The sequence below is a fragment of the Amblyomma americanum genome, chromosome 7 (assembly GCF_052857255.1).
Source record: "Amblyomma americanum isolate KBUSLIRL-KWMA chromosome 7, ASM5285725v1, whole genome shotgun sequence".
Classification (NCBI taxonomy): Eukaryota; Metazoa; Arthropoda; class Arachnida; order Ixodida; family Ixodidae; genus Amblyomma; species Amblyomma americanum.
This window is the reverse complement of record NC_135503.1, coordinates 150,806,961-150,834,333: the sequence shown is the minus strand read 5'-3', so window position 1 is coordinate 150,834,333 and position 27,373 is coordinate 150,806,961. Positions and strand designations below refer to the sequence as shown.

The 27,373-nt window shown below is 44.1% G+C and overlaps 1 protein-coding gene across 1 annotated transcript in view; it reads left to right on the top strand.

Annotated features, from left to right (window-relative positions):
• Positions 1–25,582, top strand: part of LOC144096671 (fatty-acid amide hydrolase 2-A-like) — a 189,643-nt gene extending 164,061 nt beyond the window's left edge. The window contains exon 7 of the mRNA XM_077629507.1: positions 23,920–25,582. Coding sequence (XP_077485633.1) covers positions 23,920–24,555 — 636 coding nt within the window. The 3' untranslated portion in view covers positions 24,556–25,582. The remainder of the gene's footprint in view (positions 1–23,919) is intronic.
• Positions 25,583–27,373: the final 1,791 nt, after the last annotated feature.

Sequence of the window (27,373 nt, the reverse complement as noted above, 5' to 3'; positions counted from 1 at the left end):
CAGCCGTTTCAGCCTTTCATTATAGCGCAATTTATTTCTTGTTCAGCGCTGTGCTCGTCTGTTTCCTTGGCTGTTGCGCTTATCTGTGTTCGCGCGGTTCGACAAAGGATGCTTCACCAACTACGTTGATCGCCTGGCATGAGCTGTTGCTCCTGATTCGTGGCATACTGAGGGTTAGCCACTCTATATTTAGTCTTGAGAAGCACTAATGGGGGTGGCAACGCAGTTCCTCTCCTCAGCAGCGAACTTCGGGACATGTTTTGCGCATTTACTATGCTCCCGCAGATGACCGCGTAGTCCCCCCCCCCCCCCCCCAAATTGATTCAAGAGTCTGGTTCTTGAGCGTCCTTGAGCCAGAAATAAGCGGCTCAGGCACTACTATTACACCATTGTTTGCGGCAGGCGTCACCACAGACGGAGAGCACACACCTGCTTGGCTACACGACGCCTGAGTTCCTCTGAACTGCATGCATTTGCGAAGCATACCAGGCCGGCATTGTGGAAAAGGCTTCTCTCGAGCCGAAACGGCAAAGTCATCCTTCTTTTAATGGGTGCCGTTTGTTTACTTTTTCGTCATGTACCATCCCGACCAGACGGGCTTTCGTCAAACTCTTCGCTTCAAGCCGACAATGTGCATTAAGTGTACAGAGTTAAACAGCGCACAGGGAAGCTGTCAGCGTGGCTCACAGGGTTAAGTGTGTTTAATTTAGTTATTTGTTTGTTCAGATACCTACAACGCCCGAACGGTCTGGTCCAGTGCCAGTGTCTCGTCTTCTCTTTCTGTGTCCTTCTGAAGTTTGTGCTATTTTCCTTTACAGTGAAGAACCAACTAGCTCGAGATGTGTTATTCAAGCCCGAAGGGGCATTATTGCAGGGGGGAAAACGGAAATATCATGGAGGTAACCCAGTGCAGCATAAAAGCGAAATGTTATAAGTAGAATGGACGAGACATTCAACAACGTATTCGCGCAAAAAAGTGGATATAATAGTTATAAAAAAGAAAAAAAAGAACAAACATCTTACAACCTAATTTATTTATTTATTTATTTATTAATTTATTTATTGATACTGCAATCCCAGAGTTGGGATTTTAGCAGGGTGGAGATACAAACTAAGCAGTTTAACAAAACAGGCAAAAGTAAACAAAAATAACAGTGCAAGTTGAAGCTCTTCTGCACCATTGGGAATACAACAATTAAACATATACAACAGAACAGTGAAATAGCAAATGCAATAAAAACTAGGTGATATGTTGCGAGAACAACGTCAGCGAAGGCTTCAGCAATTCATTGGTAGTGAGGTTATTCCAATCGAAAATAGTTCGTGGAAGGAATAAGTATTTAAAGCAGTTATTTCCGATCCGAAAAGGAGTTAAAGTTAGCTGGCGTCGTCGTCGCGTCGCATATCCGGACGAAAAAAACAAGCAAATCGGTAATCTCCATTCTGTAGTGCCTTTTGATTAATTGATATATAAAATTAAGTCGTGCGCAGTGATTTCGCTCAGTTATTGTCGGAAGGCCAGCTTGGATTAAAAGATGTGTTACTGCTGTTCGTCGGTAATTGCTATGTATGTATCGTGCAGCCCACTTTAGAACCTTCTCTAATTAATACAATATTAGTTTGTGTGAGCGGCTCCCAAACGATAGCAGCATAATTTAAGGTCGGCAGAACAATACAATTGTAAGCAAGTAGGCGTACAGATGGGGTAGACAACCGCAATGCCCGTCTCAAGAAAAACAGTTTACGAAAAGCGTGAATTATGAATTCAATATGTTCATTCCAACTAAGAGAGTTAGTGACCCAGAGCCCTAGATATTTATATTCTGTTACCTCTGTCAGTGTCATGCCGTTAATACAATAATCGAAGGATAAAACTTTATTCTTGTGAGTGATTCACATTAGTACAGTTTTTCAAAGTTAACGGACATTTGCCATGCTTTACACCATGCGAAAAATAGTTTGCAACGCACTATTAAGTAGTAGTTGATAGGAGGTATTTCTTACTTCTGTATAAATAATACAATCATCAGCGTAAAGTCTAATTTTCACAGGAATGTTAGCGACAATATCATTAACATATATTAAAAACAACAGAGACCCAAGAACACAGCCCTGAAGGACGCCAAAGGGAACTGTAAGCCTGTCAGAAAAATGATCATTAAAAACAACGAATTGTTCTCTGTTTGAAAGGTAGGCTGAAATCCATTTTACTAATTGTTCATTATGAAGTACTGTGTCCAATTTATAAATTAACTTTTCGTGAGTAACATTATCAAAAGCTTTCGAGAAGTCCATATATACGGCATCGATATGCGTTCCATTGTTAATTGACGAGGCAAAACCATGTATAGTTTCGACTAGCAGCGTACAAGTTGAGTAACCCCTCCTGAATCCATGCTGACACTGAGTAAAAAGATTATTAGCTTCGAGAAAGTTTGATATGCAATTGTGAATTTGGTGTTCAGGTAGTTTACAAGCAGTCGATGTGAGTGAAATAGAGTGGTAGTTCTTGATCATTCGCTTGTCTCCACTTTTATGAAGCGGTTTCACTCTTGCTCTCTCGGAATTTGACCTTCAATTAAGGACCTTGTAAATAAAACAAATATTTAGATGTCCATTGTTCATATCTTTTCAAAAAGCATAAGGTATGTTGTCTGGGTTAGGTGATTTCTTTATATCAAGGTTAAGTAACATGTTTAAAATGCCATGCTCACTAATTACAAGGTCATCCAGAGGCGGCAGTGAAGTTTCAAATTTTGGAAAGATATTATTGTCACCAGTAAATACAGACTTAAAATGATCATTGAATACATTAGATACTGTTTGTGCATCACTGACCAGAACACCTTTGATTTCAAACTCATTACTGATCCTTAAGGTTGGAGAGACCAATGGCCAGAATTACTCCGAATACTCTGGTATAAAGTTGGGCAAAGATTAATCAAAGTAACGCTGCTTTTTTTTCGACATTGTTATTGCGCTACTCATGGATTACACAAACAAGAACGACACATACAGACAGGGCTGTTTGTCGCTCTTTGTCAGTGACAATGTTCTGTTTCTGTCGAGAACTAAGCAAAAAGGTTTTTTGTTCTAGATCTGAAGAATGACTATTTGCTTTTTTCTTTTTCATTCGTTTCAGTTTTCTTTTTACTGCAGTGTCGCCCGAGAAATCCATGAGTTTTGTTATCTTTTTTTTACAATAACCGGCACGTGGCATTCAATACATTCATGTACCATACCTTTAAACCTGTCCCAACGTTTGTGAACACTGTCAGCGTTATTACAAAATATATCGAAATTGAAGGAAAGAATATCGACAATAGAAACATCATCAGCTCAAGAGAAGTTTCTAAAATGCATTTAAGAGCAATTTTTATCAACAGTCAGGCCGGAAAGTTAGTAGAACGGCCTTGTGATCAGAAATACCGGGTATCGCTACACATTTAACTGTATCTAAATTTTTGCCAGAAACAAAGAAAAGGTTTAGCATGGATTTTGAATTCCCTTGTATACGGGTCGGGTGCTCTACAGTTTGTGTCAAGTCATATGAGAACGCTATATCTATCATGACCTCACTTGATTCAGCATTATGGGTTTTGATTACGAAAGTTGGCCAGTCAATATCCGGTAAATTGAAATCGCCTGCTAAGATAATCCGATCATTTGGCTTAATAAAGGTTCTCATATAATCTCTTATGTTATTTGAAACACTGACCGGTGATCCAGGCGGTCTATAGAAAGCTCCTACAATATACCGTACATTGTTGTGGTATGCCTTAGAGAAAATGCATTCATTATTAGGCACTTCAGGCATGCTCAGTATATTTAAATGATTTTTAAAGCGTACGGCAACTCCTCCTCCTTTGCTACCACGGTCTTTCCTAAGTTCACTGTAAGCAGCTGGCGCAAATTCGCTATCGTAAACGGTTTCATTTAACCACGTCTCTGTTAAAACCGCGATATCTGGATCTTCGCAAAGTAAAATTCCTTCTCACTAATTTTATTTATTTTGCTTCTGCAGTTTACATTTAATATTTTTAGCGATTTACGAACATGCTTGTGCTGTCAGTTATTTTTACTGTTTAACTTGAAACGGGCATCTTTCACTTCATCCCAGCCGTACATTACACTGTCAATGGACAATTTATTGTGCACCAAGTTCACCTTGGCCCCATTATCTTTTTCCTGTGCGGCACTCTTCCACAGGTGCTTTCGTATTTCCCGCAGTCTGGTAGAAAACTTTTCAGAGATTGAAATTGCGGAACCCTTTAGCTTGTAGGCTGACTTTAATGCCGACACTTTTTCTTGGTAATCTATAAATTTCACTATCACGGGGCGTTTCTTATCTCCAGTTATGCGACCAAGTCTATGAAACCTCTCAATGCCAGTGACAGTTCACTCAATTTTGCTTTGAAAGACCTCAGTAATAAGCTTTCTTTCAAGTTCAGCTGCTGCTTCTTCATCCTCATCTAATCCAATATAACTAAATTGTTTCTGCGACACCTATTTTCTAAGTCATCGACTTGGAGATATACAGATGTGGAATTATTTATATATTTATTTTAACCTCAAATTCCCCATTAAAGCAGTATTACATGACGGAGTGGATTTCAGGGCACATGATGAGATTTGATGGATGATCTGAATGATGATGCGTCGGAATGAAGTACGGCGGAGTTGGGAAAGTCATTCCAGTCCTTTGCAGTGCGGACCAAAAATGATGACAGGTGAGCACATGTGCGGGCAGAGGGAGGGTAAACGGCCTTCTGGTGGTTTGTGCGGCTAGAGATGCAGTGCGCAGGGCTGATAATAGACTTGATTGTGGGATGATAGTAAAACTTAAGAAAAAGGCATAGTCTTGTATTAGTGCGGCAGTTTTCTAAATTTGTAAGATGAGCGTTATACCTTTTAGTTAAGTGACACTTACATGATAGGAATAGGCCGAGTGGATGAATCTTGAATCGCGGTTTTGTGTTGCTTCTATTAAGTTAGAAAGGTTACATTAATGGGGGGATCCCAAGCAGCGCATGCGTATGCCAGTTTGGGGCGAATGAAGGTTAAATAATGTAATAACTTCACTGACGGGGGTGCTAGGCAAAGTGTGCGCCGAAAATAACCAAAAACGCGGTTAGCATAATTAATAATCTGCGTTATGTGATGTGAGCAATTAAGATCGCGGTTTAAATGAACACCCAAGAATTTGTATTGTCACAGCAGTGATTTTGGAGAGAGTAGCTTGAAGTTGCTTTCGAGTGACGTCCATGAAAGGATAGTAGAGAAGTGTTCTTTTGTTACAGCAGATTCTTAGGCATTCATTGCCAGATTGTAGAAATTGAACGTCACTGATGTTTTTTTACTGGATGGTAGAGAACGCAGTCATCTGCAAACATACGCAGGTTACAAGATAAGTTAGCTGGCAAGTCATTTATATAATTAAGAAAAGGGGCCCCAGGACGGTGCCTTGGGGTACTCCAGATACAACAGAGGCATAAGAAAATGTGCGCTTGTTAGCCAAAATAAACTGCTGCCGGTTAGAAACTTCCGAGTCCATTACAAAAGAAAGTAATCAATATCTAGGCATACGTGACAATTTTAGAAAAGCTGCTCATGAGGAACTATGTCGAAGGACTTTTCAAAATATAGGAACAGGGCGTCAACTGGGATATTAAGATCGAGGGTGGAGCTTAAGTTGTTAATGAACAATGCTAATTGCGTGTCGCACGATGAAACGTTAGAAAAACATGTTGAGGAGGCTGAAAAAAGTTACCTGAAACTGGGAATTTCATAATATGCGAGTATATGACAATCTACATTACTTTAAGGGGGGGAAGGGATGGGAGGGCACAACCAATTTGAATGGACGCCATATTGAATTCGAGAATCCGAAACTATGTCGCCATTTCGTCCATTCACGTTATACTCACATAGGTCCACCTCTGTTCACCGTATTGGACCGTGGCGTCACCATTACAATGAGGAAGGTGGTTGTTTCTACAATGCTATTGTAGATCGCGCTAAATGTCTCAATGCAAGATGTGCTGTTTTCTAGTTGCTGCCACAGATGTCGCTGTGATCTCCGGGTGGTAGCAGACACCATGAAATCTCGTAGCGTGATGAGTAGTTACTGCCACAGATGGCGCTGCGATCCGAGGGTAGAAGCAGACCCCATGAAATCTTGAAACGTGATGAGAAAGACCTAACGCTCTTAAAGGGACTGCGAAACACCGCTTAAACGGATGCCGGTTACGCGTCAAATGGATTCTTTATGTCACACAGATGCTGACTCAAAAAGAATAACGAGAATCGACGCATAGAAACGGGAGTTATTCAATGAAGAAATTTCAAAATACAAGCAAAGAAAATGCTGCCTTCAACTCGATTTTCGCGCAGCTTCCCATTCCCATTTCACTCTCCCAATGACGACACCCAGGGCGACCAATCAAAACAGCCTATATTAGCACGTGGCGGAAGTTTGCACTCCATGGTTGCCTGTTCTCTGTAACTCGTTCATGCCAAGGCTGGCAACGCCGTTAGAATGGTTACAAAACCATGTGAACGCCCAGCTGACCCAGCGATGCTTCACCGTCACGTCGACGGCGCAGAAGGGAACGCTGATCAGTCGCGTTCCCTTACTTATGGATCCCAACTCGAGCGCGAGATACTGCGACGGTGTGACAGCCTGCGCAAGATATCAGACATATTTAGCATAGCGCGTACCGCTACTGCTTACCGCCAACCATCGCCCATCGCTCCCAGCGCGCTGGTTGGCCACAGCGAGCAAGGAGCGCGCGCTGTTGACGGGAACGTGGCGCCATCTGGCGCCACCGCCCGGTCATTCTCCAGAAACTGACGATGCGCACTGCCTGCTAAATATGAAACGAACGCATCCTTCCATGGGACCGAAACGAACGCTTATAGAGTGCAATGGCTAGATCGGATCGATTCCGCAAAGCCGCTCTCAGATACATAGAGAGTAGCCATAAGTGTTTAGTGCTAGGTCGTAGGATGTTTACAAACAGGCGCAAAGTCCTTCGATGCAAAAAGTTGCCAGTGCCTCTGGTGGCGTGTTTTTGTTTTACTTGATTTACTGTGCTTTTACCTAGGGCAAACAAGTTGGTTTTGTTAATGTAATATAAAACACAAAAACTTGACAAAACGTATCTCTAGTTATTATCCCAATTTGCAATATATTTACTCTGTCCAATTATCAAGCTAGCGCAGAGTGATGTCATATCCGCTGCTAAAATCGCCACTCTATGATGACACCGTCTGTGCCACGAATTTGTTTTTGCGAGCTAATTAAAATATTAAAAACCACAGTATACGTGGGACGACCGATGCTAATAGTATCGCTATAACTCATTCTATGCAACCAACAGGAAAAACAATGCACTGAAAATGTGTTTCGGGGTCCCTTTAAAATAGTTCGCTCCTAGTGACAGCGTTGGCATACCTTCAAGTGAGCAGAGCAGAAGCGACGTCATTCATCCACGGCATATGTCGCAGTCGCTTGTCGATTCTCAGCGATTCCGACAGGCCCCTCTATTCAGGATGGATAAGGCTGAACTCTTTAAATCGGGCGGTAGTTCAAGCCACCTAGCCATGACTCATAAAATTTTACTCTGGCCTTGATTTAGGCACCATTCAGATAACCTTCGCTTGGTTACTTCTACTCGCTTAAACCCCAATGCCTTGGATAAATCAGCCCCGCTGCTTTGCACTGCAGGATCAAGCCTTTTACAGAGAAGTATCAAGTGTTCAGCCGTTTCCTCCTAATCTACACAAGCACCGCACAGCGTGTCTATCTCGTGGTGGTACCTGGCTCTATATGTCTTAGTGCACAAAACCTCCGTCCTGGCCTCAAAAGAACAAAGAGCTTCTCCTACAATTATCATAGATATTTTTTTGGCAATTTCCTGCTTCAAGATCCTGTATGTTTGTGACGTGCGCAATAGATCCTCGGAGGATTTGTGAACGCGGTGCGTCGGACAGCGGAGCGTGGTGCGTGCCAGCGCAGCGTTGCGCGTGTGCACGATAGCTGTTCCCTTTCCAAGGCGGAGGCTAACTATTCAACGACCGGGAAGGAATGCCTAGCCATCATTTGGGTTACCTCGAAATCTGCCCTTACATGCACGACGAGCACTCGCCATAGATCACCACGCATTGAGCTGACGTCAATTTCAAGGACCCTTTCTGCCGCCTCGTTCAATGAAACCTGCGCCTCTATCAGTTGGACAGCAGCATTGTCTACAAATCTGGACCTAAGCACACCGATGCGGACAGCTCGTCTCGAGCCCCTGTCGACAAGCCGCCGGAAGGGGACGTGGCGCCTTTTTTAGGAGCGATAAACACTAGCGACCTTGAGCAACGCTCGGACCCCGATCTACAGCGTCTCGTCCAGTATTTCGAAGGCATGGCTTCTTCTCCTCCAGCAGCGGTAAAACGTGGTTTGTCTTCTGTCTGTCTGCAAAATGGCAACTTCGTGAACAACTCCCCGCCCCCCACCCAAACAAGCGCGCGTACCTCCTCGTCGTTCCGAACAGCTTACGCGAAGAAATTCTGTTGTCGTCACACTACAAACCAACAGCTGGGGTGCTCGCGCTTACCCACACGCTTGATAGCATTCAAGATAAATACTACTGGCTACGACTGTCTCTTCACGTCGCACGGTATGTGAAAACATGCCGCGAGTGCCAACGACAAAAGACATCACCGATCAGGTCAACTGGACTATTGAAGCTACATGACTACCGAGCAAGCCCTTTAAACAGATTGGAATGTATCTCCTCGGCCCTTTCTCAACGGCAACAACGGGCAACAACTGCATCTTCATGGCGACCAACTACTTGACTCGCTACTTTGAAGCGAAAGCCCTGCCGTGTGGTAGTGCGATGAAAGTCACAAAATTTTTCGTCGAGCAGATCCTTTTCCGCCAGGGCGGCCCAGAAGTTCTTATTACAAATCCGGGAACGGCATTTATGGCCGAGTTCACTCAAGCCACCGGCGAACAATTGCTTAGCATCTGCAGACCAACCGACTTAAGGAGCGTGTGAAGAAAACTATCACCGACATGCGCGCCATGTATGTGGACTCCAAGCACAAAACCTGGAGTGGCTCAGTGGTTATGGCGTTCGGCTGCTGACCCGAAAGACGCGGGTTCGATTCCAGCCGCGGTGGCCGAATTTCAATGCAGGCGAAATTCTAGAGGCCCGTGTACTATGCGATATTAGTGCACGTTAAAGAACCCCAGGTGGTGGAAATTTCCAGAGCCCTTCACTATGGCGTCCCGCATAGCCTGAATCGCTTTGGGACGCTAAACCCCCGTAAATCGTAAAAACATAAATAAAACCCGGGATGACATTCTCTCCTACGTAGTCTGTCCGTATTCTATGCGTACAGCTGTGCAGGACACCGCACAGATGACACCGTTTAGACTCGTCCACGGCAAGGAGGCGACCACCTCGTCGACGTCATGCCCGCAAACATTACCGATGGAGGCAGCATGGACGTCGCCGCCTACCTTCAGCGAGCAGAAGAGGGCCATCGACTTGCCTAGCTTCGTATCAAATACCAGCAGCGGACCGACGCCAGGCGATAGAACCTCCCAACACGCAACGTGGAATATAAGCCAGGAGACCGAGTTTGGGTTTGGACGGCCATTCGACACCGCTGATTAAGTCAAAAACTTTTGTTGCGCCGCTATATCGGCCCTGAACAGTTCTTAGCAGAAATATGTGAACTGGGCTATGAAGTCATCCTTGATGGAAGGACCGCATCCCAGCGACGCCGCGCTCGACTAGAAGTTGTCCATGTCGTGCATCTAAAGCCGTAGTATGCGCGCTATACGACGCTGTTTTTTTTCTCAGTGCTTATTTTGCGCTGTCGGGCTTTATCTTTTTCTGCACCTTTAGTTTTGTTTCAAAGCATCGGGGCGATGCTTCTTCGAGAGGGGAGTTATGCCACAAATCATTGCACTTATTGTTCGCGCTCAAAGGCGCCGGCACAGGGCTTTATCGTTTGCTTGTGCCGCGATATGCGACCGACTTTCCTCGAATGACCACAGACTCTTGAAATTACTTCCAATTTGTTCCAGACTGTCGCTGTTGCTTTGGCGCATTGAGGGGGGCCGAGAGCAGCAGACGTTCTGTTCGACGGCCTCCGAGCACGCTTGTTGCTATCGCCACCGCTGAGCCATTCAGTTCTTTGTGGGCGCGAGTCAGGGCAATAAGAGTTTCTTTAGAAGCCCTTTTCGCTGTCTTCCTGGCTGGCGGATTGTCGTCAGCACTGTGTGACAATATGCTTCAAAGCCAAAAGCGGAACAATTTTTTCGTCCTATACAGACAGCCAACTGCAGCTCAGACGGTGACATGTGTATTCAACGATATCCTGCTTTCTATGCTCCCCGCAGGGGGGCGCCTGCAGCTTGCAGGCGTCGCGACGGTGAGTGGCGACACCGCGGGTTCCCGAGCATCCGCAGGGACATCCCCGCAAGGGGATGATGGTGAACTGTGCATCACCACGGACCCGAGCACCCGCGCCTCGCCGTGCGTGGCATCGCCGTGTCCGGGGAAAAGGGGATCCTGGTGGTTGAGCCGATGCCGAGCGTTCGGACCCTTAAGGCCCCTCGGCGGAGGCAACACACCACTTTGGCCCCAGCTTCCTGTAGACGGCACCTCCGGCCTGACCCGACTGGGGGAAATCGGCAGTCGTCTTTTCCTTATCCTCCCCTCCATCTTTTACTTTCCTATCATCTTTCTTACAACTCTCCTGTCTCCTCCTCCTTCCTTGGTTTTTTCCTTTTTCCTGGCGGCTAGGGTTAACCCTGTGTGGCGAACTATCCTGGGTTTCGTCATATTCGGTTTAGCAATGGTGTACAGCTGGCGTGGGCAGGACTTGTTTTCAAGTTCCTGTCCTGTCCCCTAGTTGGGCTCCATGGTGGGCGGCTGGCACCAAGGCCGAAGAACAAAATTTTTTATGGCTTCCTCCCTGCTTATTAATGATCGCCCTCTGAAAAGAGGACGGACCGATGTCACAACACAGTTTTTCAGCAAAAAGAAGACAACTTTTCCGAAGTACCACATCGTCCACAGTAAAGAAACAGAAAAGCCAGCCAGACAAATATCCCCGTTCCTTGTTTCAAGAGTTCTTACAGAATCCCTGGGCCCTCAGTACAAAGTCACAAAGTTGGCTTGTGGTGACCTCCTCCTCGAACTGCTCGACATAACTCCGATTTCAAAGCTTGCAAACATTGAAACTTTTGGCGATATTCCTGTCTCTGTTACACCGCACAGATCATTGAACACAGTACGTGGTGTCATCTCAGATAATGATTTCCTGCACCTAACAGAGGAAGAGATGCTTGAAGGACTGAACCCTCAGAATGTTACCAACGTCCACAGAATTACAATCCGCAAAGACAACAAAGAGATTCCGACAAAACACCTGGTCCTGACGTTTGCCTCATGCACCCTACCCGAGTCAATCGAGGTAGGCTATGCAAAAATCTCCGTTCGCCCTTATATCCCCAACCCTAGACGCTGTTTCAAATGCCAGAAGTTCGGTCACGGCTCCCAGAGCTGCCGCGGCCGCAACACCTGTGCTAAATGTGCCTCCAATGACCACCAATCAGACGGCTGCGACGCCGCGCCACGCTGTGCAAACTGCGAAGGCGAGCGCGCTGCTTACTCAAGGTCTTGTCCTGCCTGGAAAAAAGAAAAGGAAATCATTACAATAAAGACAAAAGATAATATCACTTTTAAAGAGGCAAGAAAGCGTTATGCAATGTCGCAAGGCACTTTCTCCTTAACACACCACACAAACTTCGCCGATGTGGTGCGCGGGCGCGGCGCATCACACCGGTCTCAGGCACCTGCCCAGTTCACACCTAGTGAGGCTGAGGCAGGGCCATCCGCGCCCCTGGCAGATGCAGCGAGAGCTGCTATGCCACCCCCAACAACGGGCCGGCCGTCCTCCAAGTCGGCAGCCCGCAAGGCTTCCCCCGTTCGGGAGAAGTCTACCACCCCCCTGCCCGCGGGTTCCCCGCGGAACTCCAGCGCCTCCATGGAGGCGATGGATACAAGTCAAAGCTCGCCTCGGTCGCAACGGCGACGGGGCTCTCTTGACCGGAAAAAAGAAAAAACCACGATAACAGGCCCTCAACAAGAAGGGACCTGAGGTCTCAAATCACTCCTTAAAATAATCATGGCGTTCCTTATCCACTGGAACTGCCGTGGAATTTTAAATAACTGCAGCGATGCAACAGATCTCCTACGCTCTATGTCTCCTGTAGCACTGTGCCTTCAGGAGACCAATTTGGGACCTTTACAAAAAAATATTTTTAAGAATTATAAAGTCTTTCGCCGTGACCGTGAGCAGGCAGATAGGCTCTCTGGAGGTGTTGCTGTCGTTGTTAAGAGCGGTGTTGCAACACGTGAAATCCAACTGCAGACGAATTATGAAGCCATTGCAGTCACCGTCATTAGCTTTAAAACAATTACCATATGTTCAGTATACCTTCAGCCACACCTCACAGTAACACTTCATGACCTAGAATCACTTTTTAATCAGCTACCAGAGCCATATCTGGTAGTTGGGGATTTTAATGCAAACTCCCCTTTCTGGGGGAGTGAACAGACAGACACTAGGGGCCGTATATTAGAAGATTTTATTCTGTGCAATAATGTTTGCCTACTCAATACAGGCAAACCCACATATTGCTCTCCAGCCTCAGGAAAAATGAGTTGCATAGATTTATCTTTTAGCTCTTCTTCCGTTTTTACCGATTTTAAGTGGGATGTTCTCGATAACCCGTACGGAAGCGATCATCTTCCGGTAGTGATTAACTTTTCATCGCCACCATCAGTCATCCCTAGTAAACCACGCCGTTGGAAACTACACCTAGCCGACTGGCAACTATTTAGAGAAAAGGCTAGCCTGGAGAAATTATTTTCAAACAGTCTTAACGTTGACGAACTGAATGAAATTTTTACAAGCTGCATTATTGATGCTGCGTGCCAAGCTATTCCGCAATCGTCAGGAATAGTACGACAAAACAACAAGGTATGGTACACGCAGGAATGCCGGGAAGCAAAAAAGAAGCAAAATAAAGCTTGGGGAGTTTTTCGAAGATACCCAACTCAAGATAACCTCATCAACTTTAAAAAGACGAAAGCAAAAGCTCGGTACATCCGCCGAAATGCCGAAAGAACATCATGGAGAAGCTACGTATCATGCATAAATAGTTCAGTTACGTCCCAAAAAATGTGGGAACAAGTCCAGAAGTTTAACAGAAGCTTTTCTCCTTACACAATTCCTTTCTTAACAGCTCCAGGTACACAGACAAATATAGAGGAACAGGCAAACATCTTCGGAGAACATTTCTCAAACATTTATAGTTCTTCACACTACACAGAAACATTTTTAAAGCATAAACATGCAGTGGAGAAACATAGACTTCCAACAATGGGCTGCACAAAAGAACCGTACAATGGTTTAATAACACTCCAAGAAATAAACGAAGTTCTCTCGGCCGGAAAAAAGACAGCACCTGGCCCTGACAATATACATTACGAAATGCTAGCACATCTTTCCCAGCCATCTGTGGAGGCGCTCTTGAAGTTTTTTAACCAAGTGTGGGTGCTCGGAAGATTGCCGAAAGCCTGGAAGAAAGCAGTTATTGTACCATTCCTGAAATCTGGAAAACAACCAACATCCCCTACTAGTTACAGGCCGATAGCCCTTACCAGCTGCCTTGCCAAATCATTCGAAAGTGTGCTGAATAAAAGACTAACTTTTCTGATTGAATCTCTTGAGCTTATTGACATCCATCAGTGCGGTTTTAAGAAAGCATGCTCAACAACAGACCACTTAACTCGCCTGGAAAATACTGTCCGAGAGGCTTTTATACACAGACAGCACTGTCTTGCCGTCTTTTTTGACCTCGAGAAAGCATACGACACCACCTGGAGGTTCGGCATCCTTCGTGACTTAGCAGATCTTGGCATCCGTGGCAGGATGTTGAACTGCCTGAAGGACTTCCTTTCCGACCGCTCATTTCAAGTGCGCCTAGGATCAACCGTGTCCAGGGGCTTCGTTCAAGAGAACGGGGTTCCTCAGGGGTGTATTTTGAGCACGACATTGTTTGTTATTAAAGTAAATTCCATAGCCAAAGTAATACCGAAGGCCATTATGTATTCCGTCTATGTTTACGATCTGCAAATAGCCTGCACATCCTCAAACCTGGTAACATGCGAGAGACAGATACAGCTGACAATGGATAAACTGGTGACCTGGGCAGACGAGAACGGTTTCCGGTTTTCCACACAGAAAACCGTGGCCATTCTTTTCTCTATTAAGCGAGGCTTACAGGCTGACCCATTTATACACCTGAACAAAACACAGCTACCGGTGAAAAATGAGCACAAATTCCTAGGCGTAACCTTTGACAAAAAGCTCACTTTCCTGCCTCATATAAATGCACTGAAAAAGAAAGCCTCCCGATCCCTCAACATTCTCAAAGTGCTGTCACGAAAACATTGGGGTGCCGACAGGACATGCCTTCTAAAAATTTACCGCTCTGTAGTACGCTCTACCCTTGATTATGGATGTATAGTGTATGGGTCAGCGAGACCATCATACCTTAATCGACTAGATACAGTGCATAACTTGGGTTTGCGTCTCTCCACTGGTGGTTACAGGACATCACCCATTAACAGTCTTTATGTAGAAACCAACGAACCGTCACTCGAGGACCGAAGAACCATGCTCACGTGCTCGTACGTTTTAAAAATCCGTTCGCTTCCCAAACACCTATGTTACCCCATAGTCACAAAGTGCCCATCAAGAACGCTTTTTAACAACAAACCACAAGCTATCCCAAGCAGCACAGGTCATCGGCCCAATATTGCGCCAGGATGGTCCCATCCTGGCCCTTTGTAGGGCCGGCCTTTGCCAATACGGTTCCAATGTTGGGCCAATCACTTGTGCTGCTTGGGATCAGGCCACTCCTCCTGCGTTTTGAAGAGATGTGTCAAAACCTCGGAGTACTGGACACATTACCTGCCATTGCTCGAAGACGAGCTCCACTGCCTCCATGGCACAATTTTCCGGCAATCTGTGATTTTACCCTTACGCAGTTCCAAAAAAAACAAACTCCAAAACAACATATAGTACAGGAATTCCTTGCACTCGAAGAAAAATACAGTAGTTTTACGGACTTTTACACTGACGGTTCAAAAACGAATGTTTACGTAGGAAGCGCAGTGGTGCGAGGAAATTCGGCGACAGCAATGCGACTTCCACAGTGCGCATCCATCTTCAGCGCAGAACGTTACGCAGTATGTGTGGCAACAAAAAGAATATTAAATGAGAACCTTAAAAACACTATTATTTACACAGACTCTTTAAGTGTACTTACAGCCCTCCACTCTAGAAACGCAACCACTCCCATACTTGGGGACTTCATACACAACATTGTAACAGCAACAGCTCGAGGACAAAACATTAAACTCTGCTGGGTCCCGAGCCACGTCGGAATAAAAGGAAATGAGAGAGCAGATTTGTGTGCCGCTCAAGCTCGGGGCAAGGAAATAAAAAAAGTAGATATACCCTTTAATGACTGCATGAAATTAGTTCAACAGAAATTAAGACAAAAATGGCAGTCGCGTTGGAACAGCGAAGTGAATAATAAACTGCACTTTGTAAAACCAGTTTTGGGTGAATTTAAGTCATGTGTGCACCAGGAACGTTTTAAAGAAGTGGTTTTATGCCGTCTGCGAATAGGCCACACGCACCTCACGCACAACTTCCTGCTAACAAAACAAGATAAACCTGGTTGCGAGGAATGCGGAGAAGAACTTACTGTTAACCACATTCTATTCTCATGTGTGAAACTAGAAAAACTAAGAAAAAAGTACTTCACTCAATTTTATCATGAATACATTCCTTTTCACCCAACATTGCTCTTAGCTGATAATGCCATTGTTAACATACCCTCCGTTTTTAGCTTTTTAAAAGCAGCGAACGTCCTCGAAAAACTAATTTTTGAACCACTGGTTCCCTTTATTACATGATACACCTCAGCCACTTTCTCATTCCTGAGAAGTAGGCTGAGGCTTTTTATTTGATTGGTTGGGAGCCTGAGGATCCTTGCCTAGCCAAGGATAGCCGCTAAGGCTGCCTGACCTTCTTTAAGGCTTTTACCATTAGCGATTTCCAAATTTCTTCTCTTCTTTTACTAGGCAGCACAATGTTTTTAGGTCATCTACGCCATCGGCATTTTTTGATATTCGTAAACATTCTACAGAAAGCCAATTCTACACCTTGAGTTTGGCGCATGATGGCCTTAGCTGCCTATGTGCCATAAAACCCAACACCCAACACCCAAACCTGCTTTCTATGCATCCAAGAAATTTTGTCATTGCTTTCATTATTTCTTAAATGTAATTTGATCTTGGAATTTAGAGGCACTTTCTTGTTGTTCAGGATATATATTTAGTTTTGAAAGTATTTAAAAGGAATTGAGATTCTAGAGCCAGTTGGCCAGTTAGTGTCCAATTCATACTGGAGCGGAGTGAGTGACGCGCCTGAAAAAAAAAAAAAGGTTAGTATCATCTACGATCATATATACTGAATTATTGGAAACAGCGCAAGTAAAACGGGATGAGAGAGAGAAACCAGACACACTAGCGCGATGAGTTAAGAAAGAATTGCATTAATGCACGTTCGTACATGAATACAGGAACGAAAATTTGGGAGACTTCGGCGTATGGAATTATCAAAGAGGTACAGATTGAACAGTGTCGGTCTGAGAAATGACCCTTGTGGCACATGATAATTTACTTTCAATACTTAGGAAGGTATACTTGCTATAGAATACTGGGATCCGTTGGTTAAGTGGCTTCTCATTAGGCGAAATGTAACGTCTCTTATACCTTCGTCATAAAGCTTGGTTAACAATATTTTACGCTCCACCGAGTCGAACGCCTTTTGGAGGCACAGAAATATCCCTTTCTCTAAAGTTTTATGTTCAACATTTCGTGTTTCGTTTTTATTCATCAGTGAAACCTGTTGAGTTCACGAATTTCTTAGAATCCGTACTGTGCCTCATAGATCATACATGCGAAAATTAGTCTCTAAAAGTAGCTTAATTACATTAATAAATACTTTCGAAGAAATCTCTCAAGAGTAATTAATTACAATAAAAATTACTGCTCTCAAAAGTAATGATATTGATTCAAATTACATGTCAGTTTCTAAGCAAAAAGTTGTGGACATAGTTCCAACAAAATTTTCAGATTTATTTGTTTGCATCTGCACTGAGATCTAAAGTGGGCGTCGGAAATTTTGCCCCTCTTAGAAGAAAGGTAGCCCTAGTTCATTAATCAGCAACTTTGCTGACATAAATGAGGTCAACTCACTCGCAAAATTTGCATAAATGCTCGCCTCACTATTCAATCAGAAGCGCCTCTTTCAACGGGTATTATTATTCCACCTTGTTGATTTTCAAGAATTTGTCGTCCGTGTATACGACGGGAGTGCATCGACTGCTTCTTCACGGTCACCGTCTCTGAAGTGCACCGGGCAGCAGACCAGCTGCCAATTTGACTCGTTCCGGAGGCAGTTAATTAGCGGAAATAAATTGCATGTCGTGGTGTCGCCTATGTGTCCCTTGAGTTGAAACATAGGGCTTCAAATCCGGCCGCAGAAGCTAATTTTCACCAACACTCACAACCAACTATGTTCGATGTCAGTTGATGCCTCTTATCAGTGCGGCCCCGTGACCATTAATGCGAAGTAATCTGGAGGGAAATACTCGTTGAAGCACTCGCAGTGCGTCGGCACGTAGGAGCCATACGGCATGCCATGGTCATGGTGCACTCCTGGTGGCCCTGTGTGTGAGACCGCAGGCAGTGCTGGAAGAGCATAGGACTGCTACGCAGAGGCGGTGCTGATGCCCGCGCGCACATCGCCTCTCGTCCGTGTGCGCCGCTTCGCTTGCTGGTCGCGCGTTTAAAAGGCGAGAGCCTGATACGGCCCAGTATCAGAGAAACCCACTGTCGGCATCCAGCATAAGTGGTCCACAAAACCCCCAGTGATGTCACCAGTAAAGAAGAAAGTTTCTACCAAAAGTGCGGAGAATTAAACCTAGAACCTGCATCTTTCGAGGCGAGCACGCAACCCTTCGGCGACAGAACCGCATTGATTCTCCGCGAATAAAGGTGATCTTAGTGTATGCGCTTCCTATGGTAATGAGTAGGAGTAGGTGTGCGGCAAAAACAGCTATAAATTAAAAAAATAAATGTTTTCGTTTTCAAAATGCGTAAGCGACCTTTAGTGCCCTCTGCAATTCATTCTCGCTTTGTAGACGTTCAGTCCCGCAAACGCGAGGCCCAAGCATGTCAGATGGACCGCTAATTTATCCAACAGTACCTCTGTCTTATTCCATGCCCTGACTCCGGCACTTTGCTAGTTTTCTCCTTGATATGAGCGTAATGCCTATTGAATATACATCTAGCTGTGGCGTGCATGTTATGAATACTGAACTGTTGCGGTTAGAACCGAAATTCGAAAATTCGATTCGGCCTGCGTTTATCGGTTCTAAACCGAAAAGTTGAACCCCTATGCATAACATACATTTATAATGTCCCTCTAACAAAATTTACAGTGGCGAGTGAGCGTTTGTTTTCGCTATAATAATAATAATAATAATAATAATAATAATAATAATAATAATAATAATAATAATAATAATAATAATAATAATAATAATAATAATAATAATAATAATAATAATAATAATAATAATAATAATAATAATAATAATAATAATAATAATAATAATACTTTTTACGGAGCATATAAAATACTATTAAGCTGACGACATATGTGCTTGATGTGCGCTTACAGAAGCACAGTTTTACCATCGGTCTCGCCGTAACAATCTCATTTTTTACAATATTCTGACACTAACCCCACTGAAACGTATGCAGACTCGGAAGAAACCGTCATTCGCCATTGCTCCACTCAACTAGGTTTTGCCATCGAACCCAATCTAATCGAGCGTGCTCACCGCCTCGAGCGCCATTCTACTGATCGCTCCAGGCCAATCATCGTTAAATTCACCTCATCGAAAACTAAAGAAAGCACCCTTTCCTTAGGCAATAAGCTGAAAGGCACCAACTACAGTATTGGCGAAGACTTCCCCCTTCCCGTTCGTAACGCCCGCAAACATCTTGTAGCCTTTGCCAAATCGGTATCCGATAAGTTCTCTTTGCGCTTCAAAACATTACATATTGGTCCTAAACGCTACATAATCGATGAATCATCACAAACAGTCAAAGAGGTAAAATAGCAACCATCTCAGCCCCTGTCGACAGATCGTTCTAGGCATGTACACCAAGAAGCCCTTTCATTGTCAGCAATCTTTATTAACGTGCGAAGTTTCATTTCAAAGCGCGACATTGTTTCCCATATCGTCACTTAATCTGACAGTAACATACTAGTCTTGACAGAAACGTGTCTAAACGGTGATAGTTTCGATATTGAAGTGCTTGCTGACTCGCCCAATTTCTGTGTTTTTCGCAAAGATCGCCGAGATCGAAGGGGAGAAGGGGTACTGCTTGCCACCGCTCGAGGCCTATCATGCTCAGCCATTAGCCTTTCATCAGATATAGAAATAATATGGGTTTTATGCCACGCTTCACCTAAATCAGCTGTGATCGGCGTTTGCTACAGGCCTTCTAACAGCCCAGATTTCCCTCGAAAACTTAATAACGCATTGAATGAAATTAAAGCTAAACACGCTAACACATGCACTCTCCTATCCGGAGGCTTCAATTTTCCGAGTATCGACTGGAATAATCTAGCCGCTACAGGTAATAAGGATGCTAATGAATTTCTAGAGGTTTGCCTTAATTTTAACCTCATTCAAACTGTATCCGAGCCAACTCGTGCAACCGAAGACTACGCAAATATTCTAGATCTATCATTAACGGATAACCCTGAATGCGTTAATTCTATCACGTTTCTACCAGGCGTCAGCGATCATCACGTCGTACATGCCGGCTTCACGATTACACCATCCTTACGCGCAACAACTAAAAGAACTATCCGATTATACGATAAAGGAAACTATACAGCATTAAATAATGAACTTCGCGGATTTTTGCCAGCATTTCAATCTAACTTTAATCAAAGATCCATTCATGATAACTGGTCTTTGTTTAAGAGGAAAATAGACGATTTGGTCGACAGGTTTATTCTGAACATAAATATACGAACTAACACTCAAAACCCATGGTTTACAAATACACTCCAACGCCTTGAAAAGAAAAAGAAGCGTCTTTTCCGATCGGCCAAGTTGGTTCCTAGTCAGAACGCTCGGAAGAAATATTACGCAGCCGAGAAAACGTACTTATCAAGTATTCGAGAAGCCAAGCGCACCTTTTTCAACTCCGATCTGCCTAAAATGTTGTCAACTAACCCCCGTAGGTCCTGGCAAGTCATTAACCCCCAGCACACACGCACTATTTCCCTCACCGATGGCTCGGGTGAAACTGTATGCGAAACAGAATGCGCCAACATGTTCAACGCAGCCTTTTCTTCCGCGTTTACTAATGAAACAGATCCGACATTTCCTCCAAACGCGCCAGTTATTCAAGATACTATGCCTTCTCTTACATTTTCTTCAGCAGGAATTTCGTCACTAATTGAAGACATCAAACTTTCATCCTTTGCAGGAACTGACAATATCAACACTAAAATACTGACTAATACCAAATATACATGTTCATCTCTGTTGTGCTTGTTATTCGCTCAGGCACTTTTCATAGGTCAACTGCTCATAGACTGGAAAATTGGGAACGTCGTTCCAGTCTACAAATCAGGTAACAAGAACTCGCCACTTAATTACCGTCCCATCTCTCTAACTAGTATTCCCTGCAAAATCATGGAACACGTCATCTATACCCATACCATTGCATTCCTTGATTCGAACAACTTTTTTCAGCCTGCTCAGCACGGGTTTAGCCGGGGTTATTCCTGCGAGACCCAACTTGCTACGTTCATTCATGATCTGCATGCTAACCTTGATTGTAATCTACAGACTGACATCGTATTTTTAGATTTTGCGAAAGCCTTTCATAAAGTACCTCAAAACGCCTGCTGATAAAACTTTCCCAATTAAATTTGCACCCCCATATTTTGAAGTTGATTGAAGAGTTTTTAACTAATCGTTCGTAGTTTGTCTCCGTTAACAATAAAAACTCTAACTCACTCGTAGTAACGTCGGGCGTTCCACAAGGATCTGTGCTTGGCCCACTACTGTTTCTCATATACATTAATGATCTGCCTTCAAGCGTAACGTCTAACATACGCACGTTCACTGACGACTGTGTACTTTATCGTGCTATTCTCACCACTGCTGACCAATCTTCTCTTCAAAATGATCTCAATGCTGTTCACGAGTGGTGTAATAAGTCGCTAATCGAACTTAACACACGTAAACGTAGTCTTTTGTCCATCAGCCGCCGCCGTAATCCTCTTTCTCTTACGAAATATCAGAAGTTCCCGTACAACTAGTTCAGTCATACAAGTACCTAGGCTTAACAATTTCTAGCGATCTTTCTTGGAGCTTGCATGTTACTAACATAATATCGTCAGCAAACAAGACACTAGGTTTCCGCAAGCGCCATCTTCACCATGCTCCCCAACATGTAAAGTTATTAGCTTACAAATCATTCGTCAGGTCCAAACTAGAATTTGCATCGCCCATTTGGATTCCTCATCAAGCTTACCTCATCAATGCCCTCGAATCTGTTCAAAATCGTGCTGCTCCCTTTATTCATTCTTCTTACTCTTATGACATCAGCGTTTCCTCCTTAAAAACAGCATCCGGATTATCACCCTTATCGCTCCGCCGTCGCATTGCCAGCCTGTCTTTATTTTACAAATCCTTCCACAGCCTTATGCACATTGCACCCTATATTCTTCCCCCAGCACGCATATCTCATCGCACCAGCCACCACCTACAAGTTGCCCGTCCATGCTCACGCACCGTCACTTTTTCTAATTTTTTCTTTCCTCGTGCAGCTGCAGACTGGAACGACCTTCCAAACAACGTTGCCATCATCACTTGCCCAAGTCTTTTCGCTGAAAATGTAGAAACGTTCCTGTTATTGTGAATCTGTGCTTTTACCGGAACCCCTTTCTGGTTAACATCCCTGCCTTTCCCTCCTCCTATCTATCTATCTATCTATCTATCTATCTATCTATCTATCTATCTATCTATCTATCTATCTATCTATCTATCTATCTATCTATCTATCTATCTATCTATCTATCTATCTATCTATCTATCTATCTATCTATCTATCTATCTATCTATCTATCTATCTATCTATCTATCTATCTATCTATCTATCTATCTATCTATCTATCTATCTATCTATCTATCTATCTATCTATCTATCTATCTATCTATCTATCTATCTATCTATCTATCTATCTATCTATCTATCTATCTATCTATCTATCTATCTATCTATCTATCTATCTATCTATCTATCTATCTATCTATCTATCTATCTATCTATCTATCTATCTATCTATCTATCTATCTATCTATCTATCTATCTATCTATCTATCTATCTATCTATCTATCTATCTATCTATCTATCTATCTATCTATCTATCTATCTATCTATCTATCTATCTATCTATCTATCTATCTATCTATCTATCTATCTATCTATCTATCTATCTATCTATCTATCTATCTATCTATCTATCTATCTATCTATCTATCTATCTATCTATCTATCTATCTATCTATCTATCTATCTATCTATCTATCTATCTATCTATCTATCTATCTATCTATCTATCTATCTATCTATCTATCTATCTATCTATCTATCTATCTATCTATCTATCTATCTATCTATCTATCTATCTATCTATCTATCTATCTATCTATCTATCTATCTATCTATCTATCTATCTATCTATCTATCTATCTATCTATCTATCTATCTATCTATCTATCTATCTATCTATCTATCTATCTATCTATCTATCTATCTATCTATCTATCTATCTATCTATCTATCTATCTATCTATCTATCTATCTATCTATCTATCTATCTATCTATCTATCTATCTATCTATCTATCTATCTATCTATCTATCTATCTATCTATCTATCTATCTATCTATCTATCTATCTATCTATCTATCTATCTATCTATCTATCTATCTATCTATCTATCTATCTATCTATCTATCTATCTATCTATCTATCTATCCATCTATCCATCTATCCATCTATCCATCTATCCATCTATCCATCTATCCATCTATCCATCTGTCTATCTGTCTGTCTGTCTGTCTGTCTGTCTGTCTGTCTGTCTGTCTGTCTGTCTGTCTGTCTGTCTATGTATCTATGTATCTATGTATCTATGTATCTATCTATCTATCTATCTATCTATCTATCTATCTATCTATCTATCTATCTATCTATCTATCTATCTATCTATCTATCTATCTATCTATCTATCTATCTATCTATCTATCTATCTATCTATCTATCTATCTATCTATCTATCTATCTATCTATCTATCTATCTATCTATCTATCTATCTATCTATCGATCTATCTATCTATCTATCTATCTATCTATCTATCTATCTGTCTGTCTGTCTGTCTGTCTGTCTATTCCATTGTTGCCACTCCTTATGTAACACCCCTCTTTTGGGGCCTTTAAGGTAATAAAATGAAATGAAATGAAATCCAACTGAACGTACGGCGACGTTACTTGTTGAAGACGGTGCAGGTGCTGACAGGGAGCGCTCGATGTAGGCAACAAATCGGGTCGATGAATTCAGCTTGGCATTCGCCCCGATACTTGGCACGCAGGTGGCGTCGCACCTGAGGGACCGAGCCAGGTTGCAGGTGTCGGAGGTGCGGCTCCCTTCCCTGCGGCTGGCCTTCGAGATGTGGGCGGCCATGATGGTGTCGGGCGACTCGCCCAGCTTCCGACAGGCGCTGCGCGAGTGCGGAAGCCCCATGACGCCTGGGCTGGAGCTGCTACGCTGCCTGTGCGGTGGCTCCGAGCACACCTTCAACGCTGTCACGCTGGCGCTGGCCGAGGGCGCCGGCCCCGTCGCCAAAAAGGGCTCGTCCGCCGCGCGTTCCCTGTGCGCGCGCGTGGAGCAGCTGCGTCAGGACCTGGAGTCTCTGCTGGGCGCCGACGGCGTGCTGCTGCTGCCCACGCATCCGGAGCCCGCGCCGCGCCACGGCGTGCCCACCCTGCGCGCCTTCAACTTCGCCTACACGGGCGTGTTCAACGTGCTGGGCCTGCCCGCGACCGCTTGCCCCGTGGGGCTGGGCGGTCGCTCGCGCCTGCCCGTCGGCGTCCAGCTGGTGGCGGCCAGGGACAACGACCGGCTGACGCTCGCACTGGCCGCCGAGGTCGAGAGGGCCTTCGAGGGCTGGAGGGACCCGGCCACCGCTGCCGATGGCCGCGGTACGAGCTATGTTCGGCACCTGTGAACCAGACACGAAAGACGGCAGCGGCCAGCGAGGCCACACGAATGACAGTATCGCGCTAGGGATACTGCCTTCAGCAGCCGTCGTTGGCTGCTGGCTGCCGAACAACATGTGCCTTTCGGCGTGATCCAATGCCATGAACTTTATCCCACGGGGTGTCTTGCGCATATGGTACTTTGTGTTTTCTGCCCAGCACACAGCCGTCAGTTCGTGAAGGGAGGGAAAGTTGAGTGAAATTCGAGTGGGCTCGCCCTAGGTGGATATTATGCAAAGAACTGCAGAAGTAGCAAGCATGAAATCTGTTTTAATCGCCGTGCAGTCATAGACAATTTTTTGCGGGATGCTGATTCGCAAAAAATAAAAATTTCTTCTGTGCGGTCACGCAAAGGAGGTCAATGAAAAGCATGAGGACGTGTGTGTGTTCCATCTTCTGGAACAAATACCGGCTCACCGACTAGCGAGGCAACGCAGAAATAATTTATTTTTCCGCGAATCCGCATCCTGCAAACTTGTGCCCATGACTACGCAATGAAAAAAATAGTAAAAGAAAACAGAAAACACTAAGCCTAAAGGGGTTATGGCTGTACGGCAGTTGCTCAGACATAAATGACCGTCTACGAGAGAACCCTTTGTCAGTGAAATCTGCTGCTGGGGCGCATCTTCCAGCTCCTTATCTCAGTTGTACTGGACGCTTCTCGAAATCTAGCGACACTGCAACTATGGGAAGAAAGAATACACGACTGGAAAGATGTTGTCGAGGCGACGCCGCCACCTAAGTTTGCAGCCAGGTTATTGTACTTTCCATTGCCACAGAGAAAAAGTAGCGGTTCCTTTCCTCGTGACAACTGTTAGAGCGTTCATTTAAGGGATTCCTATCATGTGCGGGTTTGTTATCATACGTTCTTCTTGGAGAGTTTTACTTTACCTGGCGTATTTTATTTTTTGCTTCACCCAGACCTTGGTTTACTTGTGTTGCACACGTGCGCTCGAGGTATAAATGGTGGTCTTGAATAAATGGTCCACTGCTAATACTACATTGTCGGATATTCTTCGATCGCCCTGTGCTTTCTGCGGGGCGTAGTGCCAGCTGTTTTTCTTCAGCTGTGCCGAAGTTCGTTCTCAACACGCAATGAATAAAATTTCCGGCGTAAGCCTAGCCACGGCCAGAATCAGTAGGGTAGCTGCGTTCTGCTGCAAAATTTGCTTGAAATCAGCTGATTTGGTTATTCTGTTAGCATTGGGGACGGAAGCCAATAGTCACCGATACCAAGCTGCATAGGTGTTGTATTTAAAAAAAAAACAATATTTGTAGTGTTCATCAATGGGAGCCTAATAGGGTAATTATTTTTTAAATAAAACTGATTGGAAAGCAGAAGAAAAACAACCGCATGCCGCCCGTGGGATCCCAACCAACGACCTCCGAATTTCGCGTCCGGTGCTCTACCAGCTGAGTTATGGAGATATTTTTTTCTTTGTTGTCTGAGCTACGGAGAAAGCTGTCCAGTCTTCTGCTTTAGGGGGCATTTATGTATAGTCTAACCAAACCACGAGTGTGTTCACCAGCAGCACCCTGTGACGTAAAACGTCATCTAACGGTGAGGGCGGAAACTGTGCGAGAGCCCTCGTATAGACCTCCTGCATGTTTGTAAACAAACGAGGTGGCGCTGCAGTCGCTAGCGAGCTCGTGGTAGGCAAAAGGTCGGGGAGTGGCGTCGCGGATAGGTGTTGAGCGCGGGTTTTCAAGGCTTGTAGGCGCGTTTCCAGTTTCTGCGAATCATAGCAATGGTCGATGCTTCCAACTTAGTAATTTGTTGAAGTATACGAGCTCGCGTTGGCCACGTGCGGCCTATAAAGAGAAATAGTTTGCCACTGTATTGTATATATGGTTAGTAGTAAACATGTAGAAAGCGTTCCTGCCGTTTATTTATGCGCTAGGCATTGAATAAAACAAGTTTTGACACTCTGCACTAGTGTCACTGCACTAGTTTTGAACTCTGCACTCTGCACTAGGACAATAGTGAGGGGAAGCGCTGGCCTTGTTTCGTCGGAGCAGACATGCGCTCATCGTCTGCTGACATACGTACGTGTCGCGCTGTGCGAAAAGTGGGGACAGCGTCGTGTCCCTGATCTCCTGTCTCGCTTAGCGCTGTTTTTAGCCGCATGACCGCGCACCAGCCAGGCCGACTTGTCCTCTTGTTAAGCTGGTCGATTTGGTGAAAATTTTTGATTTCTAGAATTATTTTCTTTCCTAGCCCTGAAGTCTAGTTTCGTGACGAAAAATTATAGCAAAATATTGAGTACAAATTTATAAATTACGCTTTTTAGAAGTGTGGTCGTCAAAAATTGTGAGGTAATTTCTTTGATTTCAGTGCCGCATTTCTTTGACCGAAGCGAAAGCGAAGATGCCATAAACGAGGGAATAAACTTTAAGGTTCGTTTTGTGACCTCTCACATTTTCTGCGATTGGATCACTCACCTTCGTAATTCGCATGAAAATCAAATGATTCCATTTGCCGCAAACTATTCCTGAGACGTTGAGGAGCGTAATAAATCTCTCGATTTTTTCCCCTACACGTGCTGTACTGTGTTCGTTATTTCTTGTAAGAAACGTTTTCATGTAACTATGCATGCATAAGTACTGATCATATAGAAAAAACTAATCGCGTCATCGTACAGAACAGGGCTTTATGTACATGCTGGCATAAAAAAACTGCGCACTATCTACTCAATTATTTGAGACCTTGGGGGGACTTGACGACGGTGTTAATTGTAATTACCCAGAACTGCACCAGATATAGCTATAAATAATAGGAATTACTGA